Source organism: Rhamphochromis sp. 'chilingali' (assembly GCF_963969265.1).
Source record: "Rhamphochromis sp. 'chilingali' genome assembly, chromosome: 2".
In the NCBI taxonomy this organism is placed as follows: Eukaryota; Metazoa; Chordata; class Actinopteri; order Cichliformes; family Cichlidae; genus Rhamphochromis; species Rhamphochromis sp. 'chilingali'.
In genome coordinates, this window is record NC_137930.1 from 8,120,349 (window position 1) to 8,144,947 (window position 24,599).

At 39.8% G+C, this 24,599-nt stretch overlaps 3 protein-coding genes across 4 annotated transcripts; 2 read left to right on the plus strand and 1 right to left on the minus strand.

The window, feature by feature from the left end:
- Positions 1-5,974: 5,974 nt before the first annotated feature.
- Positions 5,975-11,100, minus strand: zcchc9 (zinc finger, CCHC domain containing 9). 2 transcript variants are annotated; one of them, XM_080874934.1, is made up of 6 exons: positions 11,059-11,100; positions 9,320-9,734; positions 7,480-7,630; positions 7,302-7,394; positions 6,820-6,888; positions 5,975-6,550 (listed from the first exon to the last, which is right to left on the minus strand). In XM_080874934.1, the coding sequence occupies exons 2-6, from the start codon at positions 9,716-9,718 to the stop codon at positions 6,438-6,440; spliced, it is 825 nt and encodes a 274-aa protein (XP_080731060.1). In that variant the 5' UTR covers positions 9,719-9,734; positions 11,059-11,100; the 3' UTR covers positions 5,975-6,437. The 2 variants fall into 2 exon arrangements, with proteins under 2 accessions (XP_080731060.1, XP_080731059.1); XM_080874933.1 differs by lacking the exon at positions 11,059-11,100 and adding an exon at positions 10,545-11,039.
- Positions 11,101-11,116: 16 nt separating this feature from the next.
- Positions 11,117-17,316, plus strand: LOC308392559 (hatching enzyme 1.2; the record flags this gene model as incomplete). Its single annotated transcript, XM_080875634.1, has 11 exons — positions 11,117-11,147; positions 11,755-11,769; positions 11,865-11,897; positions 11,998-12,063; positions 12,483-12,532; positions 12,987-13,056; positions 13,124-13,238; positions 13,803-13,975; positions 14,271-14,352; positions 14,439-14,560; positions 17,267-17,316. 11 exons carry the CDS (start codon positions 11,117-11,119, stop codon positions 17,314-17,316), a joined length of 807 nt encoding a protein of 268 aa, XP_080731760.1.
- Positions 17,317-18,015: 699 nt separating this feature from the next.
- Positions 18,016-23,536, plus strand: wdr45 (WD repeat domain 45). The gene is made up of 11 exons (XM_080876699.1): positions 18,016-18,160; positions 18,336-18,422; positions 19,729-19,803; positions 20,127-20,231; positions 20,414-20,519; positions 20,598-20,692; positions 20,775-20,854; positions 20,946-21,154; positions 21,827-21,928; positions 22,068-22,213; positions 23,109-23,536. The coding sequence occupies exons 2-11, from the start codon at positions 18,374-18,376 to the stop codon at positions 23,216-23,218; spliced, it is 1,077 nt and encodes a 358-aa protein (XP_080732825.1). The 5' UTR covers positions 18,016-18,160; positions 18,336-18,373; the 3' UTR covers positions 23,219-23,536.
- The last annotated feature ends 1,063 nt before the right edge of the window (positions 23,537-24,599 follow it).

Sequence of the window (24,599 nt, forward strand, 5' to 3'; positions counted from 1 at the left end):
ATTTGTATATAGAGGAAATGGAAGAGAGGGCTCTGTTATCCTATCCTGGAACACCACTGATTCAGCACATTGGTTCAAGGATGTGTATGACACCTGAGTGAAAATCAAATCTCAGGGTAAAGGTAAGGGTACACCTTTCACCATCTTAAAATGCTGTGACTGCAGCCATTCTCCAACTCTCAGTGAGTGGTACTCATGGCCCTTGATCATTGGCCATTACAATTTGCATATTACTGTTTATGAAACTGAGTTCATGACCCATTGTTAGCCAGTAATGCTAGTTTTGGTCATTATGCAAGTGTACTGTTTAGGTTGGGGAAACCTGCTGTCAACTGAGAGTGAAGAATGGCCTGTATTTGTATAGCGCTTTATTAGTCCCTAAGGACACCAAAGCACTTTACACATCCAGTCATCCACCCATTCACACACACATTCACACACTGGTGATGGCAAGCTACATTGTAACCACAGCCACCCTGGGGCGCACTGACACAAGAAGTCACTTGAATGAGTGACGAAATGTTTCTCCCACTAAAAACACAACATCCAGATGAACAGAATCAACTTTCTGGGATATATTACTCACAACATCCAACAATTCAACAGTGGGTTACAGAGGAAATTATATCTGATCCTGTCAGAAAAGTGTGTAAACAGTGAACCAAACTGGGAACATTTTTAACCCAGTGATTTTGGGTGTGTAGTGTGAAGGGTTTGTGGGAAATGCAAATAGATAAACAGGAAGGGATTACTGTTACAGTGAACCCGTTACATTAGTAGGCTCCACCTCAGGGTAGGAAATGCAGCCAAGTAATAAAAAAAGCAAAGAAAACAATGGATCCCACTGAGGCTGAAAGAATAAAAGAGATCAGGCTGGACTGTACACTGCTTCAGATGTATTTGTGTCTGACCTTGTGTAGTTTGCTACTGGAACAGTTTTAGTCCCACAGGAACTTAATTACCAACTGCAAGAAAAACTTTATGGATAGCCTTTTGCTGATACTAAACCGAGAGCATTTGGGTCTGACCTTGTTATAGCTATGAAAGTTTAATTAGACAGTGTTTTGGGAGGGATTTAGCATACACTCATTTCCTGTCCGTTTGGAAACCATGGTTGTCTTTTTTTTTTTTAGCACAGTCCCATTCATGTAGTTATGAACGTCAAGATCAGAACTGAAACTGTACAGGTTACTCCAAATCAAATCTGTCATACATACATCTCTGAACTTCTGATCACACTTTTAGTAAATCACTACAAAAAAACAGCTGTTGTGGGCTTTTGTGTGTACTTCTATGTGCTTTAACATAGTAGAAAGAACATCAGTGAAAGGACAGCCTCTCAAAGCCATTATTCTTGAAATAACTGCTTACCAAACTTAAATCCCTGTTTTGTGGTAAGGTCTACATTTCAATTCGCTTGAAATTATTTAACTATAAAGAAAACTGTGCTTATTGTGTCCGTTAAACATCAGAGAATTAGAAGTCCTCCAGTTTGTCTTTAAGACTTGGGATGTCTGTATGTGAGGGGGTTAAGCAGGTCATCTACTAATTATTATGTTAATTATAAGGTTATATGTTTTTATTAATTAAAAGCATAAAGTAACCAATCCCACATATCTTGTCATGTTAAACCGCTGTTCTCAAAACTCTTGGTTAATATTTGAACTTATAAGAGGAGTGACAATGGGAAGAAACAAAAAAAGCACCACTAAGAACCGATGGCACAAGATGGCAAATGTAAATGAAAATTAAACTAAAATGAATGTAAATGAAACTGGAAGTTTAACTGGAGTCGATACAAAACTTTAAAAATAACAGCTAAATGGTTTTCAATCAGGATTCACTAACATCAGTCAGACAAATAGCTGAGGCTGAGATACGAACTGAAAAGATGGAAGATTTTGTTCAAAATGTGGAACAGTATAAGATGATAAAAATGATGAAATATCAGGAAAACCAACTACTTGACCAAGAAGGGAGATCTTTAAAGAATAAGAATATTCACTATTCCTGAAGGAATGGAGGGATTTTGTGAAGAAGCTTCTACAAGACACAATGGGGATTCACCTGGCTACAGAGCTGAATATTGAACAAACACATTGGGTGACTACTCCAAAACCCTCTGGAGACAAAATACTGCATGACTTTTAACAGGAACTCTTCAACGAGAGCATATAACCCCTGTTCTAGCTTCACTCCACTGGCTGCCTGCCTCAATTTAGCAGTTTGGAGACAAAGTTAGAGAGACATAAAAAGACAAAGAAACAGAAAAGATTCATGGATGTAGTGAAGGAGGCCATTATGCTGGAATAGGGGGAGATGGAGGTAGATTCTATGCTAGAAGGAGCAGACAGAAGGAGAACATGACTTGGGTCAGAAACAGATCATAGGTTGGGTTAAATTAATAACAGTAAACACATGTTTTAAAGCTCAATTTTAAGGAAGAGTGGGAGTAGAGTGGCTCGCCTCCTCCTCACAAGTCAAAGTGTCCTTTGGCAAGATACTGAACCCTGAGTTGTCCCTGAAGTATTCATCAGAGTCTAAATGTGTGAGAATGTCAGACAAGGTATAGAAAAAAAGTTATTGTATGAATGTGTGAGTCATTGGGTGAATGAGGCTTTGAGTACTCAGAGTAGAATAGTGCTATATAATTACTAGCCCATGTTTTTTTTTTACCATCTTATAAATTCAGCACAAATTTCACGTGCATTTATCCATAGAATTGCACTAACACGGTTAGTGTTAGTGGTTAGCATTAACTTTAAAATGAAAGACAAAAAGGACCACTGGCTTCAATCTGCACAAAAAAATATAAAGTGATTACAAAGAGACACAAAATCAAAAAGTCACGCAATTATTAGCAGACAGAAAGACTCCAAAAAGACACAAAAGAGGCAGAAAAAATAAAATAAGACACGAAGATAGATAAAAAGAAACTCAAAGGAGGAAGAATACAACAGCAAAGAAATGCATAAAAAGTACAGAGTGCAAAATATCACAGCACTACAGCAAAGAAACACAAAACAACTACAAAAAAAATGTACAAAAAGCCATTAGCATCTGATAGCTGTTTGTACCATCGATGCTTGAGCCATGTTGCTAATATATCGAAAAGAGTAGTGTATGATTACTTTTAATGGTGCCATCATTATGGTAGTTAGGGATATGACCTTGAGGTTCTGAAGATTTACGTATGTATGCATGCTCAGAGGAGAACAGGACTGAGGCAAGATGTTGGGCAATTCAAAATCATAAAAACAATACTTGGAGGAAAGGCCCCTTTCAGTTTCTCTGAAATTGGAACCAGGAGACATAAGAGAATGAAGCCTCTGTGCTTTTGTTATAAGGCACACTCTCCTGTGGATGAAAACTTTTTGGTAAGTTGTGTAATCCTCCACTGTGGGCTGCGAGCTGGCACAGTGCAGGAGCTGTCTGGCTGCAGTTTCACTTTGCCTCCATGAGAAAGAATCCAGCTGTGTGCAGACTGTGTGTGTGTGTTTGGGGGAGGGGGGGGGGGGGTCTTATGAGGGTAGCCACTCTCCCCCACTCACTCTGCTATGACTTACTGTGTCACAATTTCCAGAAACTATCCTTCCTATGAGCAACTGTGTGAAAAATATACTATCATTAACATGCAAGCATATAAAACAAATATACATTTGTCATAATTTCCTGTGTAAGACTTTTCTTTGATTAACTCTTTTGGAAGTGAAGCCAAGATGTTAACCTAACCCTAACATAAACAACATGTGCAGTACCAGCCAAATCTGTTCCACAGAGGCATTAAAGTCCATTATTGTCACAGAGAGAGACCAACTCAGACTGCATGATCCAGGTTTAACCAAAACCATAGCTGTGAATAGGTGAGAGAAATGGCAGAGAAAGAAGAGGAACACAACACATCCAGGTAAAGCAGAGATGTGGCTGATGAAGATGGAGAAACAGAGGACTTTATGATCTAATTCATGAAATCAGTTTAACATACAATTGTGATTAGTTACAACTGACTAATGCATATGAACGTAAGACTGTGGTTGCATTATCTTAGACACGAGCCACAATTCAACCGTGCATTAGTGTATTACTGTAGGGTTTTTACTTTACAACATAAAACGACTTGAGGCAACTGTTGTCACTATTTAAATAATATTGAACTGAACTGCATGGGGACGAGTCAATGTCATCATTGTGCTCCACTACTTAATGTAAGTGTGTTGCTTCTTTTCATTGAGGTTTGTGGGCATTTGTTCATACACAGCTCAATGAAGGTCCCATCACAGCCTTTCAGGCGTACGGGCGTGTTTGAGGTCTGGACTTTGACTGGACCACTGCAGCACTGATTCTTTCTTTTTTCAGTTATTCTTTTGTAGATTTGCTGCTGTGCTTGCATTTACTGCCCTGTAGATGACCCAGTTTCATACAGATGGCCTCACATTTGACTCTAGAAAACTTTGGTTCATGCTCCGCTCAGTGACTGCAAGGTGCCCAAATCATCCTCCACCACTGTGTTCACAGCTGGTCTGAGGTGTTTGTGCCATTACTCCAAACGTGCTGCTGTTACTATGGACAAACATCTCTTTGGTTTTATTGTTCCAGAAGTTTTTAATGTTTTGTTTAGATGCAGCTCTGCAAAGCTACACTGTGCTTTTACATAATTTCCTTAGGGATTAATAAAGTATTCTGATTCTGTGCTGACATGTTGCTTTTAGAAGTCATAATCGCACAAACCTTTGCAAGTTGTAGTGTAATGAGTCCAAGATCAAGAAGGGTTGTTGCAGTTTCTCTGAACATTGCACAGTCAGACCTTTGGGTCTTAATTGTTTTCCACTCGTGAAGAATTTTTCTTGGGCTACAATGATGGACTTTAGATTGTTCGGATAGAGCTTTGTAACTCTTTCCAGAGTAATTAGATTGCTGATGTTTTTCTTGGGCTTGTATTTGACCAGGATATATCCTTCAATGCACATATTAAACAGATATGTAGGAGTGCTTTGTTCCATTTGCACAATATCTCTAAAATTAGAAACATCCCGATGTTGAAAAACTAGTTTATGTATTTATTACTTCTAGGCTGGAGTACTGTAATTCATTGTTGAGTAGATGATTATTATGTTCTGATATGTAAAGCGTTTTCTTTTTAATATAAATAAACTCAAGAAGAAAGATCTTTCTAGGCCAGCACTACATCAGGTCAGCATTGATAGCCACTATTTTTCTCATCAACTAAAGCAGTTTTGTCTGCCGAGGACTGCACTGGATTTCCAAGAAACCTTTTGCATCATCAATGATGTAATTTCTTTTCTTCGTGCTCTCAGGGGAGGTTTTCAGTGCAACACAGGCCCTTGCTGTTGCACTGAAAACAAAGATTTATCTTCATCTTGAAAGAAAAAGTCTGGAGTGAACATTTGAGTAAAGTCCAAAAAAATGATCTGTTATTCCTCAAGCTTCCTGTGAGCCTCCTCTCTGTAGCTGCCAGTGTATAATGTTTGAGGTTCAGTTTATTATCAAGTCGGACTGCTGACATTCTTATTGATCAGTCATATAAGCCCCCCTGGTGAGCTGTGAAAACTGAAAACACACTGCAATATTATCACATTATTCCCTTATGCCTATGAGAAGGAAATTTTCCTTGCAGCTTTAAAACACCCCTTAAAGAGAAAAAGATGTTGGTTGTTGACACTGTACCAGATTTTTATGCAAAACAAAAACAGGACTTTCAGCGCTGTGAGAATCAAAGACACAATTTTTTAGAGGAAGGCCTGCAGCCTACTGACTATAAGTTCTCTACATTTTGCAGGCCAAAGCTTAACTGGTCCATAACAGAAGCTTAGAAAGACTTAGTACTGCCTCTGAGTGGCCGTGCTTCCACATTGCAGCTCCACAAAGCATCACAACCACACATGTGCTGATTATGCAGCAAGTGGAGTCCACATCCACACATACAGTCCTTAAGTAACAGCCGCTGTACAAAGACTTTTTATTTAATGACAGCTTTAATAACAAAGGTATTGCACAAGCCATTTAGGCCATTTTTATACACCCTGTGATTTTCAGAGGCTCAAAAGTAATTGGACAACTGGAGACAACCCAGTGGATGACTGTAAAATTCTTGGTGAAATAAAAATTCCCTTCAATCACATCCTGATTGTTTAATTTACAATCCACTGTTTGAGCGGGCAATCCATATGCTGAGGGAAATTGCAGGGGCCTTAGTCTGTGTCCACTTATGACTACTTCCTGCAACAAGAATTCTTAACTATAGCATATCAAAAGTAGCTGTGGAAAACTTTTTATTAAAAAGATCTCATTCATATACAGTGGTATACAAGACTTCATTCCCTGTTAGTGGGTAACCTGTCCATTTATGAAGTCCAGAAGCTGAGGTGGGTCAGAGAAGTACAACGAGGGACACACATTAGCACTGCTCAGTTCTGTGATTAGAACTTCACCACTTTAGGCTGCTTGGGTTTGGCTTTCTTTACTGGAATGTGCACTTCCTCATGGTCTGCACTCATGTTGTTGGACAACCAGCCCACTGTCACATGATTATCTGGAAGCATATGAAGAGGGAAAGAATAAGAAACATCAGCCATGCCCCGCCCAAATCCTTTCCCATTATTTCTAGCTACCCACCACACCACAGGCTAGAAACACATTTGTTATAGACCTACAGACCTTTACATTTTCAGCTTCCTAAGCCAAAGATGTTCTCTAATTAATATCAGACTTCTGAGTGATTTTGCAAACTAATCTAAAATGGATCATTTTTCAGGTGCACTGAAATCCCAAAAGCAAACGTTTAATTCCAAAGGTACTCACTTGGAGTCTGGTGCTCTGGACAGTCCTTCTGAAAATGTTCCACTGAGCCACAAATATGACAGCAACCTCCTGCAAAACACAAGATGCAGATGCAGTTCTGTCATCGTAAAGGGTTATTTTAAACATTCAATGGTGCAAAGCTAGCTTCCAAAAATACAAATATAAAACTAGAAATGAGCACAATAGGTCTGCTTTACAGATTTAGGAACCGGATGCATAAAAACATGCTGGGTCAATTTTATTTATATAGGACCAAATCACAGTAACAGTTGCCTCAAGGCGCTTTAAAACACAAACACTTGAATGCTAATGTTCTCCTTTCTGATTAAAACTACCTCAGAGAGCTAAAAGGTTAGATGAAGACCTCCTGCCATTGTAGCTTAAAGACTGAGTAAACTGCCAACGTGGAACCAGCTATCCTCTCTCATGCGAGTGTGAAATTACTTATCGAGGACATGATGTATGAATATCTGTCTTTTTACCTTGAGCGTAAAGTCCTTTGGGATTATCAGGGCAGGATCGTGACAGATGTCCAGTCTGACCACAGATAAAGCACTTTGCATATGGGTAATCACCTGAGAGAAGCAGCATGGTTACAGCAGTGTTACAGGCAAATCTGATACAGCTGTTCAGGTGTTAGTCTCTGTGTTTATTCCTCACCCAGAGCAGGGTCCACTTTAGCTTTGCATTTGTAGATTTCATGTTCAGTGGAGCCACAGCGGAAGCAGATGCCTCGGCCCATCTCCTCATCTCTGTCAGCCTCTGGACAGTCTGCCAACCCGTGACCGGGCTTCCTGCAGTTAAAACAGAACTGAGAAGAGACACGTGAGTGAGGATTCAGAGGAGCATCATAGATCACATCGGGGTCAACAGAATTTCTATAAGTTCACGAAGATTTAAAAAAACATCACAACTTCTAAAAACGTTTTAAAATATACCAGTTTGATGCGCACTGAACACTTTCATTGAAAAGTGTGTGAGCTCAATATTTATATGTCAACTCACAGCTTCCCAAATTGATCACAGAGATTTACTGTTTTTGTTTATCTTATTTTAGTTATCCTAGGATTTTTTCATAGATTCAACTAAAGAAACAGTGTGGTGTGTTTTTGTGATGAGCTGCTGGTAACAAAGCTGTGCCTAAAGTTACATGTAGGCACAACACTGGTTCGTCAGTGTGAAGTGGCTTAATAGATTCCTGTCAAAATGCCAGGAACACGAACTACACTAAAGCAGAGTGAAAAAGCAGCCAACGTCCAAACTGAAACTTTGAAGGAGCTTCAGAAAGCCTGGACAACTACGGCTAAAGAAATGAGAACAAAGTGTCACTTCCAGATCAGGTGTAGCCACCATGAAGCCTCCTGACAGGTGTGATGTTCACGGCTGTGGTGGCAGATTTCAACAACTGCAGTGCTCCCCAAATGACCACGGGTGGCAGTATCTCACACTCCTGCCCTATCTTTATTGAACTATAGCTCACCAGCTAACTAACTTTCCACAGTCTAAGACCGAACTCCATCCTCCAACATGAACATGTTTGCCTTCAAACAGCGTGGTTTATCAGAGACTAACCCCAGAATTCAGGAGTGGATAGAATGGCCTGCCTGCAGTCCTCACCTTAAACCCATAGAACACTTGTAGGATCACCTTTGCGTGCTGTTCATAACTGCTCAAAGAAGTCCTACCATTAATTAATGTTCAAACTTAAATATGACGAACCAATCTCTATTAATCTATGTACTGTAGTTTTTCAAGGTAGCAGTAGTTAAACCACTGCTTAAAAAGCCATCTCTTGACCCAGCTGTCTGAGGTAATTATAGGCCAATCTCCAACCTTCCTGTCATCTTAAAAATCCTTGAAAGAGCAGTTGTTAAACAGCTAACAGATCACCTGCAGAGGAATGGCTTATTTGAAGAGTTTCAGTCAGGTTTCAGAGCTCATCCCAGCACAGAAACGGCTTTAGTGAAGGTTACAAATGATGATAACATTGTATTAGAACATGCTGTAGGTATTACAGGTACTGCGCTGCAGTGGTTTATATCATATCTAATAGACTCCAATTTGTTCATGCAAGTTAACCTTGTGGAGTTCCGCAGGTTTCCCTACTAGGACCAATTCCGTTTACATTACATGTATAAACTGATAAAACTTGGGTTTTTTTCCATCTATCAGCAAGAGTACTGAGAGCACTATGTGGGATCTCTACCAACATTAAACTGATGTAAGACGATTACAGCTCAAACCACAAATGGAATTTCCTTACAAATACAAGCTTTCCAGTTGTATAAGATTTACATATTGTTGAAACAAAGAAATAATGGACCAAACACAATTTTCTTCACTTTTTGTGTCTACTTTATTTTTTCAGACCAAATGTAGGTATTCTAATTCAATGAACTGTGAACTACTACTATTACTACCACTACTTCACTACTGTGAACATGTTGGGAGTTTCCAAAAGTCTTAGTTGGGAAAATGTTTCAGACTTTCAACAACTCACCATTTTGTTCTTCTTATTGGTCTGTCTTTTTATCCTCCTGTCCTCCCTCTTCTTGTCCTTCTTTAGAGCATTTTGCACCTCCTCTCTGAGCTCATGCTCTCCCTCCTGACTTTTTTTAGCCAGGTGCTGCCCCGTTTGCTGGAGATACTCCAGGAAGCCGTTTACATCCTCGCTGACGTACTGCTTTTTCTTGCCGTTGGGTTTCTTTATAGCAGACCCACTGGGCTGTGTCTTTCTCAGAGGATTCCTCTCAGCTACTCCTTTAACGCCAGCAGTGCTGCTGCTGCCACCGTCGCCTCCTCCGGCTCCTGGTGGTCGTCTTGTTCTCAGCTGACTCCAGGGGGTGGCCTCCGCTGGTTTGTGTTTGTGGACGTTGTTAGCTCTCGCCCACCTCGTCATGACTGCAAACAAAACACTGAAGCACAAGAAGAAGGATTTCAAAGGAAACGTGGTGACATACACTTCATCAACAGGAATATTTCCAAACGTCTTCATAAAAGCATTCAGATATAGATGGGTGAATAAAGCCTTGGTAAGCTTTTGAGGTTACTTCCTGGTTGTACTGAAAAATGATTTGAAGCTTAAAACCCTCAAAGATGGATCCTACCAGTAACATCTATTGGTCAGCTGCAATTATAGCAGCCATGACTTCTAAAGCAACAGTAGGCGTCACCCCTACCTCATTTTGACCCCGTAGAAATTCATGCTAAACTAGTAATAGGCTGCCCCACTAGTAAACCTGGTTACGTAGCCCTTGTTATTTGGACACCTTTTGACATGAAGGCTGTTGTAAAATGATCATAATAACCTTATAAAGTAATCTTAAATACTGATATTGTCAAATCCCACTTAAAATTGGAACAGAAATTAGATGAAAATGAACAACTTCATCATTACTGCTGTTATTGCAGGTAGGAGTTAAAATGATCCCTCCTGGCTCTAGTGTTAAATGTGTTGTCCTGTTAGATTTCAGACAGTTTTGTGACGTGACGTGAGATGACAGACATTTTAACATCACAGTGTTGGAGGTATGATTTTAAAGTCTGTGAGTTCTAGCAACTGAAGATCTCTCCCAGCACCATGAAGCAGGGAGGAAACACTGAACATTCCAAGTCTCCTCATAATGAATGCAACAGCAGCAAAGATTCCAATCAGTCACCTCACTTCAGAGAAAATTAAGACTTTTGTACTCAGCCATAAACATATTAGAAATATGGTATCTTACCAGAATTCCCATGATGCACTGGTTGCATCGTCACTAACCATACATTAATACACCTCTCTGCATTTAATTATGAATTATTATTCATCTCTTGCTCTCTTCCACTGCATGTCTGCTTCCTGTCTTCCTCCCCTCATAGGGGCCATCTGATGTTTGGGGTTTCTCCGTATTGCTGTTGGGGCTTAACCTTACAATACAAAGTGCCAGTCCAAAAACAAATCAGTCCAAGGTACAAAGTTTTCGAAGGAGGATGCGTAGTTTCTAATGTCCCCTCCACCGCTCATCGTTGTTTAAACGCAGCAGTGAACGTGTAGCATTTCCAAATCAGTCAAAGCTTCAAACCAGCGCATGTAGAGCTGAACCACATGCTCATTAACACATTAACATGCATCACTACCGCAGCCTATTCTCTTCTATCGTCAACGACCACTGAGCACGTACCAAACCCCCTGTCTGCTCGACATTTTGATAAAAGTGTCTTTACAAATGTCAAGAAACTTCGGCTAAATAGCGTTACCTCCCCACGTCTTCAGCCCGTGTTTGGTTTTTAAACCGGAAATACTTTCTTTTTCTTAATGGTGATTTGTGTGCATGTGTATGGCGCAGGTCTGCCACCCTTTGGTGTGGAGTCATTACTGCATATGAGCGCAATAATAAAAAATAAAGAAATTAAAAAATAAAAAATACATTAAAAAAACTAAATATATATAAATGTGTGTGTGTGTGTGTGTGTGTGTGTGTGTGTGTGTGTGTATTGTGTAATTTGGAAAGTTATACTTTCTCCACTGCTGATAATAAAATATTAATATAGTATAAATATTAATAAATTAGGAAAAAGGGGGCCGTCTGACTGTTGTGGTTTCCTCTGTTTTCTCTGTATTATTATAGGGCCTTTACCTTCACTATAAAACACTCTGAGGTAACTGTTGTTGTGATTTGGTGATATCTTAAAAAAAAAAACAACAGAAAAATTTGAATAGATGTGTGAAACCCTACACCATAAACTAGCATATTAAAATGTATTTATGTATTGCCTTATTAAAACTGTGAAACCTCCTCCTATGAGCCTCACAGGACTGAAGGAGGAAGCAGCATCAGCTCACAGCTGATTTTATTTAGTGCAATTAATGAGGATGAGGAGCTGGAAGCCTCACTTGTGTCCTGACCTTAAACAACATGCTGCAAATACTCTGTGTTGCTCTTGTGTGTGCAGAATATCTGAAAGACGGTAAAAAGTCAGCATCTAACATGATTATTTTTTTAAATTACATTTTTCCTCTTTAAATAAGCAAGCGGGTGTTTTTCTCTCCTGTTGTGTTTCAGTGTACTGCAGTCCTCTACAAGAAGCCAAACGAGGTATAATGTGTTCACGTTTAAGCCTGGAGGGATGAGTGTCCTGGTATTTTAAATATCAGAACACTCTTGAGCGTTATGCTGTGTAAATGTGTTTTTACAGCTCTTAAAGATGACTGGCTAATCAAGGCGGTGCATTACATGGAGGAAAACCCAGAAACTTTAGAAGGTGAGCCCTAACAGTGTTTTGGTCATATTTTTTCTTCATACATGATGCTGTACCTCACTGCGCACAGTCAGTTGTGCGCAACCAGGAGCCACAAGCTACCTAGGTTTATTCAGTGTTAGTTAGTCATATGGGCTGAGTTAATTCTTCTAGATGGAGTTTGATTATTAATGGATCAGATCATTTTGGCTAACTAGGAAGCACCTCAAGGGTGTGGCTGATAAATGTTTTATCAGCCGTTATTTATGAAGTTTTTAGGATATCATTTGTAGTTAATAGTCAAACCTTTTCAAAACAAGCACTGGAAACCTTAAAGTTATCACATGAACTAATGGTAGAAAATAAGTGAATGTGATTGAACAATACAACTTTGTAGTAGCACTTTGTAGCTTCATGCTGATCTCCTCTTGTCGTTCTGTTAGAGCTGATGGACAAAAACTATGCTTTGGCAGAAGGAGACATGGTGCTGTTGGTGAGTTACCTGAGAACACATGCCAAAACTGAGGCAACAGATCCACAGACAGACTTCTACACAAAATTTGGTTTGAAATGTCTGCACATTGAGTTTAGGAAAAAAGTTTGCAAGAATCGTACTCTTTGTAAATTATGGACATAACCACAGCCATGTTAGTGGGACCTGTGGTAAACTTCCAGCTGAGCATTTTTGCCACCATAATTCTAGTGTTCTGAATCCAAACATGATCAGAATGACAGAAACTAACAACAAGGTGGGGCCTTGCCTCCTTTGAGTCTAATGTGAACCATAATTTACAAAACAAATTCAGAAGGGCATGAACATGGCAGTTAAGACCAGAAAATCGTAGGAAAAAGTTCATTGAGGTCATTTAAGCTTCATAACACTGAGCAAAGATGTGATGTGGACTAGGCAGTCGGTGAACACTCTAAGTATTTCATTTCTTCTGCAGAATGACAGGAATGCAGTGAGCAGTAGCTGGCCAACTCTGGAGATACCCTATATCATTAGCCCAGATTTAGGTAAGCACAGTATGTGCATTTCATTGGATCTTTGAGAAGTCTGTCTTACTGCCACTTTGTTTTTCAGCTAGTCGCACAGATGATATTCTCTCTGCTATGGAGATGGTGTCCAAACACACCTGTGTATCCTTCCACAAGCGAACCATCGAGCAAAACTACCTGCTCTTCAAAACCAGTACAGGGTATGTAGTTTTCTGAAGCTCAGTCTAAACTCTGTTTGAACTGCAGTTGGAGCTCAGATTGTATGCTGAACACCCCAAGTTTTCTGCAGCACTTAGTGTTCTGATTGGGTTTCTGAAATATTGGGTTTCTGAAATATTCAGTTTCTGTATCTTAACATGACAATATGACATCCTGGCTGCAGAAACCTCTGGCCTGTACTGCAGGTCAGCATACTCAGAACCTATATCAGGCTTCACTAAATCTAGTAACTGCTATCACGTAACAGAGAATCACTCAGCAATGTCAGTCTACAAAAGAAAAAATGGTGAATTTGGTACTTCAGTCATGCCTCAGAGCTCATGACTGTGAGGATGGAAATGGATCAGTTGAAAGTGAGTTTAAGCACCCTGACCAAGGCACATAACGCTGGTTTAAAAAGAAAAAGACTCTCCTCACTGCTGGCAAGATTAAGTACAGCAACAACTGCTTTTTATTTTTCAGATATTAATGTTTAAAGATGGATGTCTCATTTAAAAGAAAAAAAAAAAAAAAAAACAGGACACTAACCTGCAGTTTTGTTCTAGCTGTGCGTCATTTGTGGGCTTAAAGGGTGGCGAGCAGCCTGTTTTTGTTGGGCCCCAGTGCATGGTAGGTAACATTGCACATGAGATTCTTCATGCTCTGGGTTTCCACCATGAACACACAAGGATGGACCGTGAACAGCACATCACCGTTATTCACAGCAACATTATGCCAGGTAAGGGTTCTCCTCAAATATTATCTGTACTGTTTAAACGCTATGGTAGCTAAATGGTCATAATGCTTGGAACTTGTACAATAAGAAAAAGTGTTTTGTATGTATGTGTTTTTCAAACTCCAGCTTTCCCTTTATTTGACATAAAAAAATGAACCTGTTTACATGTGTGAGGCAAACACAGCTCTCATCTTGGAAGATGAGCTTCACCACAGTTTACTGCACATTGTGCATTTACCAAAACTTTTTGGGGGTTATTGATTGTTTACACTCAGGGAAAGTATCACATGTCTTTCAGGGATGGAGAAAAACTTCAGAATGCAAGATGGCGAGACCTTTTCTCTTCCATATGACGCTACCTCCATCATGCACTATGGAAGGTACAGTACCCAAAATGACAAATGCATAACAAACCGTTTCTCTGTAAAGGTTATGTGGTACTTCAAGGTGATTACTCTTGTGTCAGGGATTTTTTTTCAGCGACCGGCCTGCCCACCATCTTCCCAAAGAAAGATGTGAAGGAAATGGGACAGAGAGATAAACTGACAAAGACTGACATTGAAAGGGTTCGACGTCTCTACAGCTGTGGTATATTCTCAACTCTGCTCACTGCACATAAATTTCATTTGTGGTCTCCACATTTTGAAGCTTTAAAGTTAGTGTGGCCACCATATTTTTGTTGGAACCAGAAGTGATCGCATGTGGAATCTTAGCAAGGTGCACCGAGGCGCTGTTTGGTGCTAATGTGGAGAAAGTGATCCAACAAAATGTCTGGGATTGTCCATCAAAAAGTTGTCAGCCAAGCTGCCTGTCAAAGTAGCCATGCCTCTGAATTCAAGTCTTACCCAAAACCAAGTGAGTTGTAAAGATCCATTAGCTAAAAAGAGCACCCCAGCCTAATATAGGACTTTTGTTTTCCCTCCAAGTGGCAAAAGTGAGTTTCCTTGTGACAACCATTTTGCATTTTTAATCATTTTATATGTACATATGATTTATATATACAGTTAGGGCCGTATGTATATATATTTAGACACTGACACAGGTTTTGCCTGTTTACTAAAACATATTCATATTGTTGACATGGACATAATGTGTAGACTCTCAGCTTTCATTTGAGGGTATCCACATTCAAATTGGATGAAGGATTTAGAAGTTTTAGTTCTTTAACATGTGCTACGCTATTTATTTTTTTAAAGGGACCAAAAGTAATTGGACAATTGACTTAAAGGCTATTTCCTGAGCAGGTGTGGACAATTCCTTCATTATCCCATTATTGATTAAGAAGATAGTAGGCCTAGAGTTGATTTGAGATGTGGCGCTTGCATTTGGAAGATTTTGCTGTGAACCATGCGGTAAAAGACATTTTCTGTGCAGGTGAAGCTGTGAAAACGGAAACAAAAAAAAAAAAATCATAGAAATTGCTACAATATTAGGAGTGGCTAAATGTACAATTTGGTACATCCTGAGAAAGAAGGAAAGTACTAGTGAACTCAGCAATGCAAAAAGATTTGGATTCTTTGGACAGATTCTACCAGAATGATGGTATACCACATCACCTGTAAAACATGGCACAGGCAGTGTCATTGCTTGGTCGTGCATGGGTGCCAGTGGCACTGGGATACTAGCGTTCATTGGTGATGTGACACAGGACAAAAGCAGCCCAGTGAATTCTGAGGTGTTCATAGACATGCTGTCAGCTCATATCCAGCTAAATGTAGTCAAATCGATTGGGTGGTGTTTCATTATACAGATGGATAATGGCCCAAAACATGCAGCCAAATAATAATAATAATAATAATGGATTGGATTTATATAGCGCTTTTCTAGGCACCCAAAGCGCTTTACAATACCACTATTCATTCACTCTCACATTCATACACTGGTGGAGGTAAGCTACAGTTGTAGCCACAGCTGCCCTGGGGCAGACTGACAGAAGCGAGGCTGCCATATCGCGCCATCGGCCCCTCTGGCCAACACCAAAGCAATCCAGGAGTTTATTAAAGCAAATAAGTGGCGTATTCTTGAATGGCCAATTGAGCATGAATTTCATTTGTTGAAAACCTGAGACAGGCCCACAAACGGAAACTGAAAGCTGCTGCAGTAAAGGTCTGGCAGAGCATTAAAAAGGAGGAAACCCAGCATCTGGTGATGCCCATCAGTTCAAGACTTCAGGCTTTCATTGGCAACAAAGGGTTTTCAACCAAGTATTAGATATGAATATTTTATTTTCAGTTATTCCATTTGTCCAAATACTTTTGCACTCTGAAATTAAGGGATTACGTACATGCAATCTTTATGTAACTCACTGAATTAAAGCTGAAAGTCTGCACTTCAACCGCATTTCAATTTAAAATTCATTATAGTAGTGTGCAGATCCAAAATTAGAAAAAAAAAAGTTCTCTGTACAAATATTTATGGACCTAACTGTATAAAATATGCCAATGAAATGTATTGGCAAAGGACATCAGCAGTTACCTTTGTGTTTACCCAGAATTTGTAGCACATCTGGTTAAAGTCTGAACCACTCTGTAAGCCGTCCAATATAATACCAACATAAAGGAAAATCTGTAAGGAAATATAGGGTGGGCTTTGTAATTTGTTACTTACCGCATTCAACAGTTGAAAGCTGGAATAGATACCTGAGCTCTGGCCTCAATAGCAAGTATAAGAATAACTGAAGGAAACTAAAGACCTAATAATAAGTCTCACTCTGAACAGACTCACAATGTAAGTCAGCCAGCAGAAATGGCCAAAACACTAGTGTGGCAGAATATAGACTTTAAGACCCGAATGAACAGATTACAAAATGCCAGAGGGGGGCTGTGTTAAAGAAACTGCTAAAGTCTCAGAAATTAAGGACTGAAAAGATGCAAACCAACTACAGAGAGGGAAAAATGTCAAACAAAGAAAAGATGTCTGACCGAGACATGGCAGTCAAATGATGTTGAACTGACAACAAAGATGCCCTTGAAAGCTGATTCTGTTCATCTGGAGTTTGCAAAATTAAAATTAATAAAAAAAAAAAATTTAAAAAAAAGCGATGACCTGATGATCCCAGAATGTCCTTTCTGGGTTTTCCTTGCCTCGATTATTGAGGATGCATTTGGATGTACAACGAAGATGATAGCAGCAGTTTAACTTCCAGAGATTTAAAAGCTTATTAAAACCATTTATTAGACAACCATTTATTATATTTTTAAAAAGTCAAAGTTAACTAGTAATTCTATACATGCAGACTCAATGAGTTTAAAAAAATGCTGTTTTTAATCTTTGCTTGTTTCTCATTTTTCCAAGATTCCCTTAAACAAACTGAGAAGGAAAGCCATGACTGGGATGATGTCTGATCTCGGTGCCACCGATGGAGGCTATGAGAACCAGATTACTAGCATTGTGGTTCTATCTGCCTACTCCAGCACCTGAACAATGACACTAGCAGTCAGCAAACAAACTAGTTGTCATCACTGACACATCTATTAATGAAAATATGCTGGCCAGGATCTGGTGGATTCATCTCCACTGTTCAATAAACCAAAATACTTTGTTTCTCTCTAACCAGAATTTGTTAAGACTTTATTGTTTGCACTTTTTTTGGCTTCTGGGGGAAGAAATGGTAGGCTTGATGATCAGATGTGCACACTGAACTCACTCAATTTCTGAATTTTAGAAAAATAGACTTCAATTAAGGGTAAAAGAAATATCACAAAGGAATACAGGTGATGTAGTTTATAGTGCGATATTTGGGTTTTAAAGAGCAACACCCATATTCTCACGAGAGCATGGGTGTAAAAGCTGTTCTGATCCACACTCCAGTCCAGAAGGTGGCGGTAATGCACCTGAAGGTGTTTGGCAACCGGTATAAAAAGATAGAAGGCCCCACAGAAACCAGTGTGAGTATTCCAGTTTGAAGGACCACTTATTCTGATGAAAATAAACTGGTTGGCTAATAATTGATATGAATATGTTTATTACAATTATGAACTCAGATTATGCAATTAGTCTTTTAACGTTTAATAGAAATTCTTTTGTTTACTTGTTTTTAACAGGAAGCGGAACCTAACCGGAAGCACGTGTCGGTGACGTCTTCCTTGAAAAACAAAAACAAACCTGTGTGTTGCAATATTTCTGTTTTCAGTCGACGTTTGATCAGCGCCTGAAATCGTTCGTCTCGTTTTTGGTGTGCGCCTTATGGTAAGACTTGCATATGTATTTAAATCCAGAGAAAACCAACAAATGATCGCTTCTGCCTCCTGCTAATGTGGCTAGCTGCCTCTGCCAGCTTGTGTTGCTCAGCTTAAAGCATCCAGAGAAAAACGAAGACTGTGGGCTGAAGATCCGTCCTATTCTTTTGTCCCATCTTTCTCAGGTTGCTGCAGTTTACCGGTAATAGCTTGTTTGAGAGCCATGGCCCAGCAGAGAGGAGTAAACAGCCTGCAGTTCAATCAGGACCAAAGTAAGTTGCCTTTGTTCATGAACTGAGTTGGTGCACGTTTTAGAACCAAACTAAGTTGAGTTACTGAGGAGAAACCTGGCAGATTTACAGAGGCTCGAAAATTTTATTCATATTAACGTCAAAGGGGAAAATGCACACCCAAAAGAACAAGATAACAATGGGTACAATGAAACTAGAGAAAGTGGTGTGAGAACGGTGGCACGTTCTCTGGCTACACAAAGGGAAGGCCTTCAAGGGAAATGGCTTTGTTCTGTAACTACATTCTTTTCAGAGCTTTTCAACATAAAGTTGTCTCGGAAATAATCCATGTAAGATTTCTTATGTCTTTTAACTTACAAGTCGCTCTCTGAAAATTTGGTAAATTAGGTTGGATGGGTATGATATTAGAATAATACACATAGATGAAACTGAACACTGCTGTGAAAAACCCAGAACGATTTACGAGCTAACCGCCAGACAGAAACTACATGTATTAAGCTGGTTGTGGTTAAACATATTACATATACAAAAACAGAATTAGTAAGAAATACAGAACCAGGCAAATGTGTGATAAAGGAAAATCTATATGTACCTTCAGTTATTCTCCTGATATCCATCCACACGTTCATTAACTACCAGTGATTACTTGTTTTGCCGGTTAATCGTCTGATTTTCTGACCTGGTCACTGCTTGGTGAGCACAGCCTTCCCCCAACAAGGCAGCGCTGAGACTTATCTTCTGTCTAAACTGAAAATGTATTGCAATATGTTGATGAATGTGTAGATCAGAGGGAAGGTGTGGGTTGAGTAGTTTGGAGACAGAGTTAGAGAGGCGTGTTTTGGACATGTGCAGATAATATAGAAGATAAACAGCATTATTTAGAAAGAATATATTAAACTAGTATATAATAGCAAAATCAGTCTGAGTCTGTTACTGTTGCTGTTGCTAGCACTATCATGTAGCACTTGAATCAGAGTCAGAATACTTTATTAATTCCTAAGGAAATTATGTGTTTACAGTTGCTCCAAGACGATAGGAACAGCAACAGACTGAACTAAATTAGATAATAAAATAGATTACAAAGTTACAAAATATAAGAAATAACTTTAATATATACAAGTAGCTCAATTATAAATATCCAGAATATTACAGAGAACTATGGAGGCAACACAATGAAAAAGCCCCTGATGTCCCCAGCACCTGGTTCAGTTTGGAGGATTATTACTGGGCTGTAAACGGCTCCAGGCAGCTAACATGTTAGATTTGCCAAAGCTGAATAAGAATGATTCATAGGTTTAAATCTTCTCTGTCCTCTAATCATCACCAGGCTGTTTCTGCTGCGCTATGGAGACGGGGGTCAGGATTTACAACGTGGAGCCGCTGATGGAGAAGGGCCACCTGGGTGAGTCCTCTGACCCGGCTTTCACATGTAGAGCAGTGCCTGAGAGAGAGCTCATTCATTATTTCTAGACATGCTACCAATATTTTTCAAGACATTTTGGTAATTATTTTCAAATGTTTCATGAATATTTCAGACATGTTATGTGTTTATAGATGTTAATACTTTTCAGACTTTTATTAGTGTATTTAAATGTTTTTCGTGGTACCTCAAGTGGCTGAAATGCTGGGAAAACGATGACTTTCATAACGAGAATACAAGGAAAACATTGTTCTTGTGCACCTTTCCCTAAAAAGGACTTGAATATGTGTTTGTGTCATTTGCAGACCATGAGCAGGTTGGCAGTGTAGCCCTGTGCTCCATGCTGCATCGCTCTAACCTGCTGGCCATAATTGGAGGTGGAGTCAATCCTAAATTCTCAGAAATATCTGGTGAGTTGGTTTAAAGTAGGACGTGCATTGTACAGCTTTGACCGGTGTGTGTGTGTGTGTGTGTGTGTGTGTGTGGGGGAGTCATTATTATGAGAGGTGTTTGCTATACCCAAGATATGTGAGTGCACCTTAAAAACATGATGGAAAAATAAGTTTTTAACAAAACAATGTCAATGTCTCAGTGTTGATTTGGGACGATGCTCGGGAGTCACGGGATCCTAAGGACAAACTGGTGCTGGAATTCACCTTCACCAAGCCTGTTCTGGCTGTCCGCATGAGACACGACAAGTGAGTTTTACATCACCTCACACATGCTGTTTATTGTCACTGAACTGTCAAAATGATAGTTGCCTTTGCTCCCTCTAGGATCATCATTGTGCTGAAGAACAGGATCTATGTGTACAGTTTTCCAGACAACCCTGTCAAGCTTTTTGAGTTTGACACCAGAGATAACCCCAAAGGTATCATACTACTTGTGTAGAGCTGTTTTTCCATTGCAACATCCTGCTTAGCATTTTGAATACAGTGAATTCTTTCTTTCAGGTCTTTGTGATTTGTGTCCCAGTTTGGAGAAACAGCTTCTGGTCTTCCCAGGTCACAAATGTGGCAGCCTGCAGCTGGTTGTAAGTCACAAACAAACAGGACGTTTTATTTCTCCTGAAGAAAATGTCTGTGTCGTAAAAGTCGTAGTCTAACATGTTGCTTTTTATTCAGGACCTGTCCAACACCAAACCTGGAACATCATCTGCCCCTTTTACTATCAACGCCCATCAGAGCGAGATTGCCTGTGTGGCACTCAACCAGCCCGGCAGCGTGGCAGCTTCAGCCTCTCGTAAAGGAACCCTCATCCGCCTGTTCGACACAACGACCAGGGACAAACTGGTGGAGCTGCGCAGAGGAACAGACCCTGCCACTCTTTACTGGTAAACACTCAAGTAGTAAATGGGTAGTGCACCGATGTTCCAGAATATTTCAATGTTCCTGTGTCTTCAAAACCTCTCAGAATCAGACCTCAGTGCATGCAGCAAGGAGCACACTTAGCGTTACAGAGATCCTTCACCCAATAAATCAAAAATAAATAAATAAACGCCCTCTTCCTAAAACTCCTATGAATGTATATGAATAGAGCCAGTTACAAAAATATCTGTCTACACATTTCATTCAAAAAAAGATCACCACTGCACAGCTTCAGTTGATATTAACCATACGTTGTAACATCAACAGGGGTTGCTGAATCTGGCCCATTATGTGTTAATGGGCACATTATGTTTTCTGGTAATTTCTTTAATTAATTAAATGAATTACAATAGTCTAAACTAATATATATCTTACATCTTAAAAACTAGGATTTTTTTTTTTTTTTGGCAATAGAACAATACATTAATTCTGTTCCTCCATCAAGATCAGAGAAATTAAAGACAAAGAAAAAGGCCTTCTTATTCCATATTTATTCTGCATGATGAATAAACTGATTTTAGGAAAAGTCATGAAATATGAGGTGAGGGTTTTAATGTAACAGAGCTACAGAATGGCCTGTAGCTCGGTTACATTACATTTGGCAGTTGTAAAATGATACTTGTGGTTTTTCTTTCCAGCATCAACTTCAGCCATGACTCATCCTTCTTGTGCGCATCCAGTGACAAAGGCACAGTTCACATCTTTGCACTCAAAGACACCAAACTCAACCGTCGCTCTGCGTAAGACCACTTTCTGCTAATTGAGTCCTTTTAAAACACACACACACACACACACACACACACACACACACACACACACACACACACACACACACACACCATCGTGATCCTCACGCCTCTGCTCCTCTTCATCCCACAGGCTGGCACGTGTTGGGAAGGTGGGTCCTGTGATTGGTCAGTATGTGGACAGCCAATGGTCATTGGCCAGCTTTACTGTGCCTGCTGAGTGTGCCTGTATCTGTGCTTTTGGAAAGAATACTTCCAAGAACGTCAACTCAGTCATTGGTGAGGGAAACGTCAAAATATAAATGTTGTCTTTTGTCATATACACAACACAGCAACATGACTGCATTGGTTGTTACAGTGACATAACCATAAATTCACACCTAGCATGTTATGGTTGGCTCGTTCACTGCTAAACAAAGAAGGAAGAGCCGGGACTTCCGGCGTGAGGACATGGTAGCATAGCACCAGAGACCCTGCTATTGGGGCTCAACAATAAAGGAGGAGATGTGTGGCGAAATAATGCTTATCGGGAATCTGAAAAAGAAGTCGGTCACAGTGTAACATCCCGAGAGTCAAGATGGGGAGGGGAGAGAGCCACACTGGAAGCACACCAACCTATAGACTCTCAAACAGCTGATCCCGTTTTCTTTATTGGTTAGGATTTGATAGTGATGGGAGTTTTACCAAAATTCATAAGATTCTTTGCTTTGATGCTGTTTTTAATGCGTTTTAAGGATGTAAACACAAACATTTTACCCATGTCTGCAATTATTAAAAAAAATAAATAAATACGATAGTGGCATGTGAAGAAAAACAAACTTTATAGCTTGAATATTCAGTGGATTGCTGGATTACTAAAACAATCGGTAGCTGCAGCCCTGGATCATGTGTGTGTCGGCCTTTGTGGTTTAAAAAAAAAAAAGTAGTCCAGAAAAAAACTCCCATAATGACCATTCTGCACTGTATGCACCATGGACGCATGTTTTACACTTAGCATGAGTTCACTTGTATTTACATATGGCATCTGATATTTTAACAAGAACAAGAATTTGTGTCATTGTGCCTTTTTTTTTTTCTCTCTCTCTCTCCATATGCCGTAGAGCCACAGTGCTAAACTCTTTAAACTTCTTTAAAAAAGAAAATTGTCATTGTAGTTCTGTTTTGTCTCCTGCAGCCATATGTGTGGACGGGACCTTCCATAAGTATGTGTTCACCCCTGATGGAAACTGCAATCGAGAGGCCTTCGATGTGTATCTGGACATATGTGATGATGACGACTTTTAAGGCCACACAGAGAAACAAGTTCTAGATGAACATGAGGATTATGAATGGAAAAAGACTGATTTTAATGAATTATCTCCTGCTGTGAATCTGAGGAGCACAGACTTAATGCAAAGAGTCTGTTATATGAAGTTTTATGTAATCAGTTTTACTTACAGTGTATAGCAGTGTGAATATAAAGTTTTCTATTGGGCTGTTAACCATCACTCTGAAAAGTTCATGTTATATAACAAAAACAGGAATGTATATGTTGTATGTCTTGGAAACTAATATTGAATTAAAATGATACTAAAATTTGAATTCACTTTTGCTAAGAAAGCAGAACATGAAGCCCTGTTATTTGCCTGTTACATTAGTGAATGTATGGTGCACATTTCATGGCATAAACAAAAAGCACTTACGTGGAAATGTTGCTTTGTCATGCTGCTGTAGCAGATCACAAACCTCCAGAGCTGCCACTCTCTGGGGAGTATTTCCTTTTAAAGAACATGTACTTATTTTATGTATATTTTGTTCTTTTTAAACATGGTTAAGAAGTTGGTAGTGCAGTAAAAATTAGATAAGAGTAGCATGACAGAAGTTTACTCTGATTGCACAAACGTCATGTAGGAGCAGGTAATGGATAAAAGGCATTGAGCTTATTACATGGAGGAGGTGGCAGATGATTGCTCCATTCCGTAGTCAGTATCCGTAGACACTCCTGTCAATGATCTGACTTGAGGGGGTTCAGGCCTAAGCAGAACAGCAGTGGGGACAGAGCTACAGTGCTATGGGCTTGAAGTTTGCCCCTAGCGTTGTACGCCACATCCCCATTGAGTTCTCGATGAAGGGTCTTAGGGTCCTAATGATCTTGTACAATTCTAGGCATTCTGGGATCCAGGTGTGGGGCACTAAATCACAGGTGGTCTTGTAGTCAGTAGCTGGTGTTTCGCTCCTCTGGTGTTCCTGCCTATTCTCTTCTGTTCCCCACTCATGTATTTAGCCATATGCTTGTTCATCTTAGCCACTATGATTCCTGATGGGAGTTTCCATGTGGTGCTCAGGCAGGTTATTGGCTTGTAGTTTGATGGGACCTTCAGTTAGCAATTCTGGGTGTTTCTCAACGATTAGCAGCTGGTTCATTTGTGCTGCCATATGCTCGTGGAATCAGCTTCTTCAGTCAGTATGCGTGAAGCATGTCGGGACCTGCTGCTGTCCAACTCTTCATACTGGAGACCCTTTATTAGATATCTGCCACTGTGATGGTTACTGGACCCTGTTCAAGGAGGTTACTGTGGTCTGCTCTTAGGTCCACAACTTGCTCCTAAGTTAGTGTCTATTGCAAGTATGTTTTTAATCGCAAATGTGGGTAAAACACTCACATTTCCATGGTGACAATGGCACG

Coding starts and splice junctions, on each gene's coding strand:
- wdr45 (XM_080876699.1), top strand. CDS start 18,374: ATGGCCCAGCAGAGAGGAGTAAACAGCCTGCAGTTCAATCAGGACCAA. Junction 18,423..19,728: donor GCAGTTCAATCAGGACCAAA/GTAAGTTGCCTT, acceptor AATCATCACCAG/GCTGTTTCTGCTGCGCTATG. Junction 20,520..20,597: donor GTCCGCATGAGACACGACAA/GTGAGTTTTACA, acceptor TGCTCCCTCTAG/GATCATCATTGTGCTGAAGA.
- zcchc9 (XM_080874933.1), bottom strand. CDS start 10,585: ATGGTTAGTGACGATGCAACCAGTGCATCATGGGAATTCTG. Junction 7,631..9,319: donor CCAATAAGAAGAACAAAATG/GTGAGTTGTTGA, acceptor GTCTCTTCTCAG/TTCTGTTTTAACTGCAGGAA. Junction 7,395..7,479: donor TAAAGTGGACCCTGCTCTGG/GTGAGGAATAAA, acceptor TGCTTCTCTCAG/GTGATTACCCATATGCAAAG.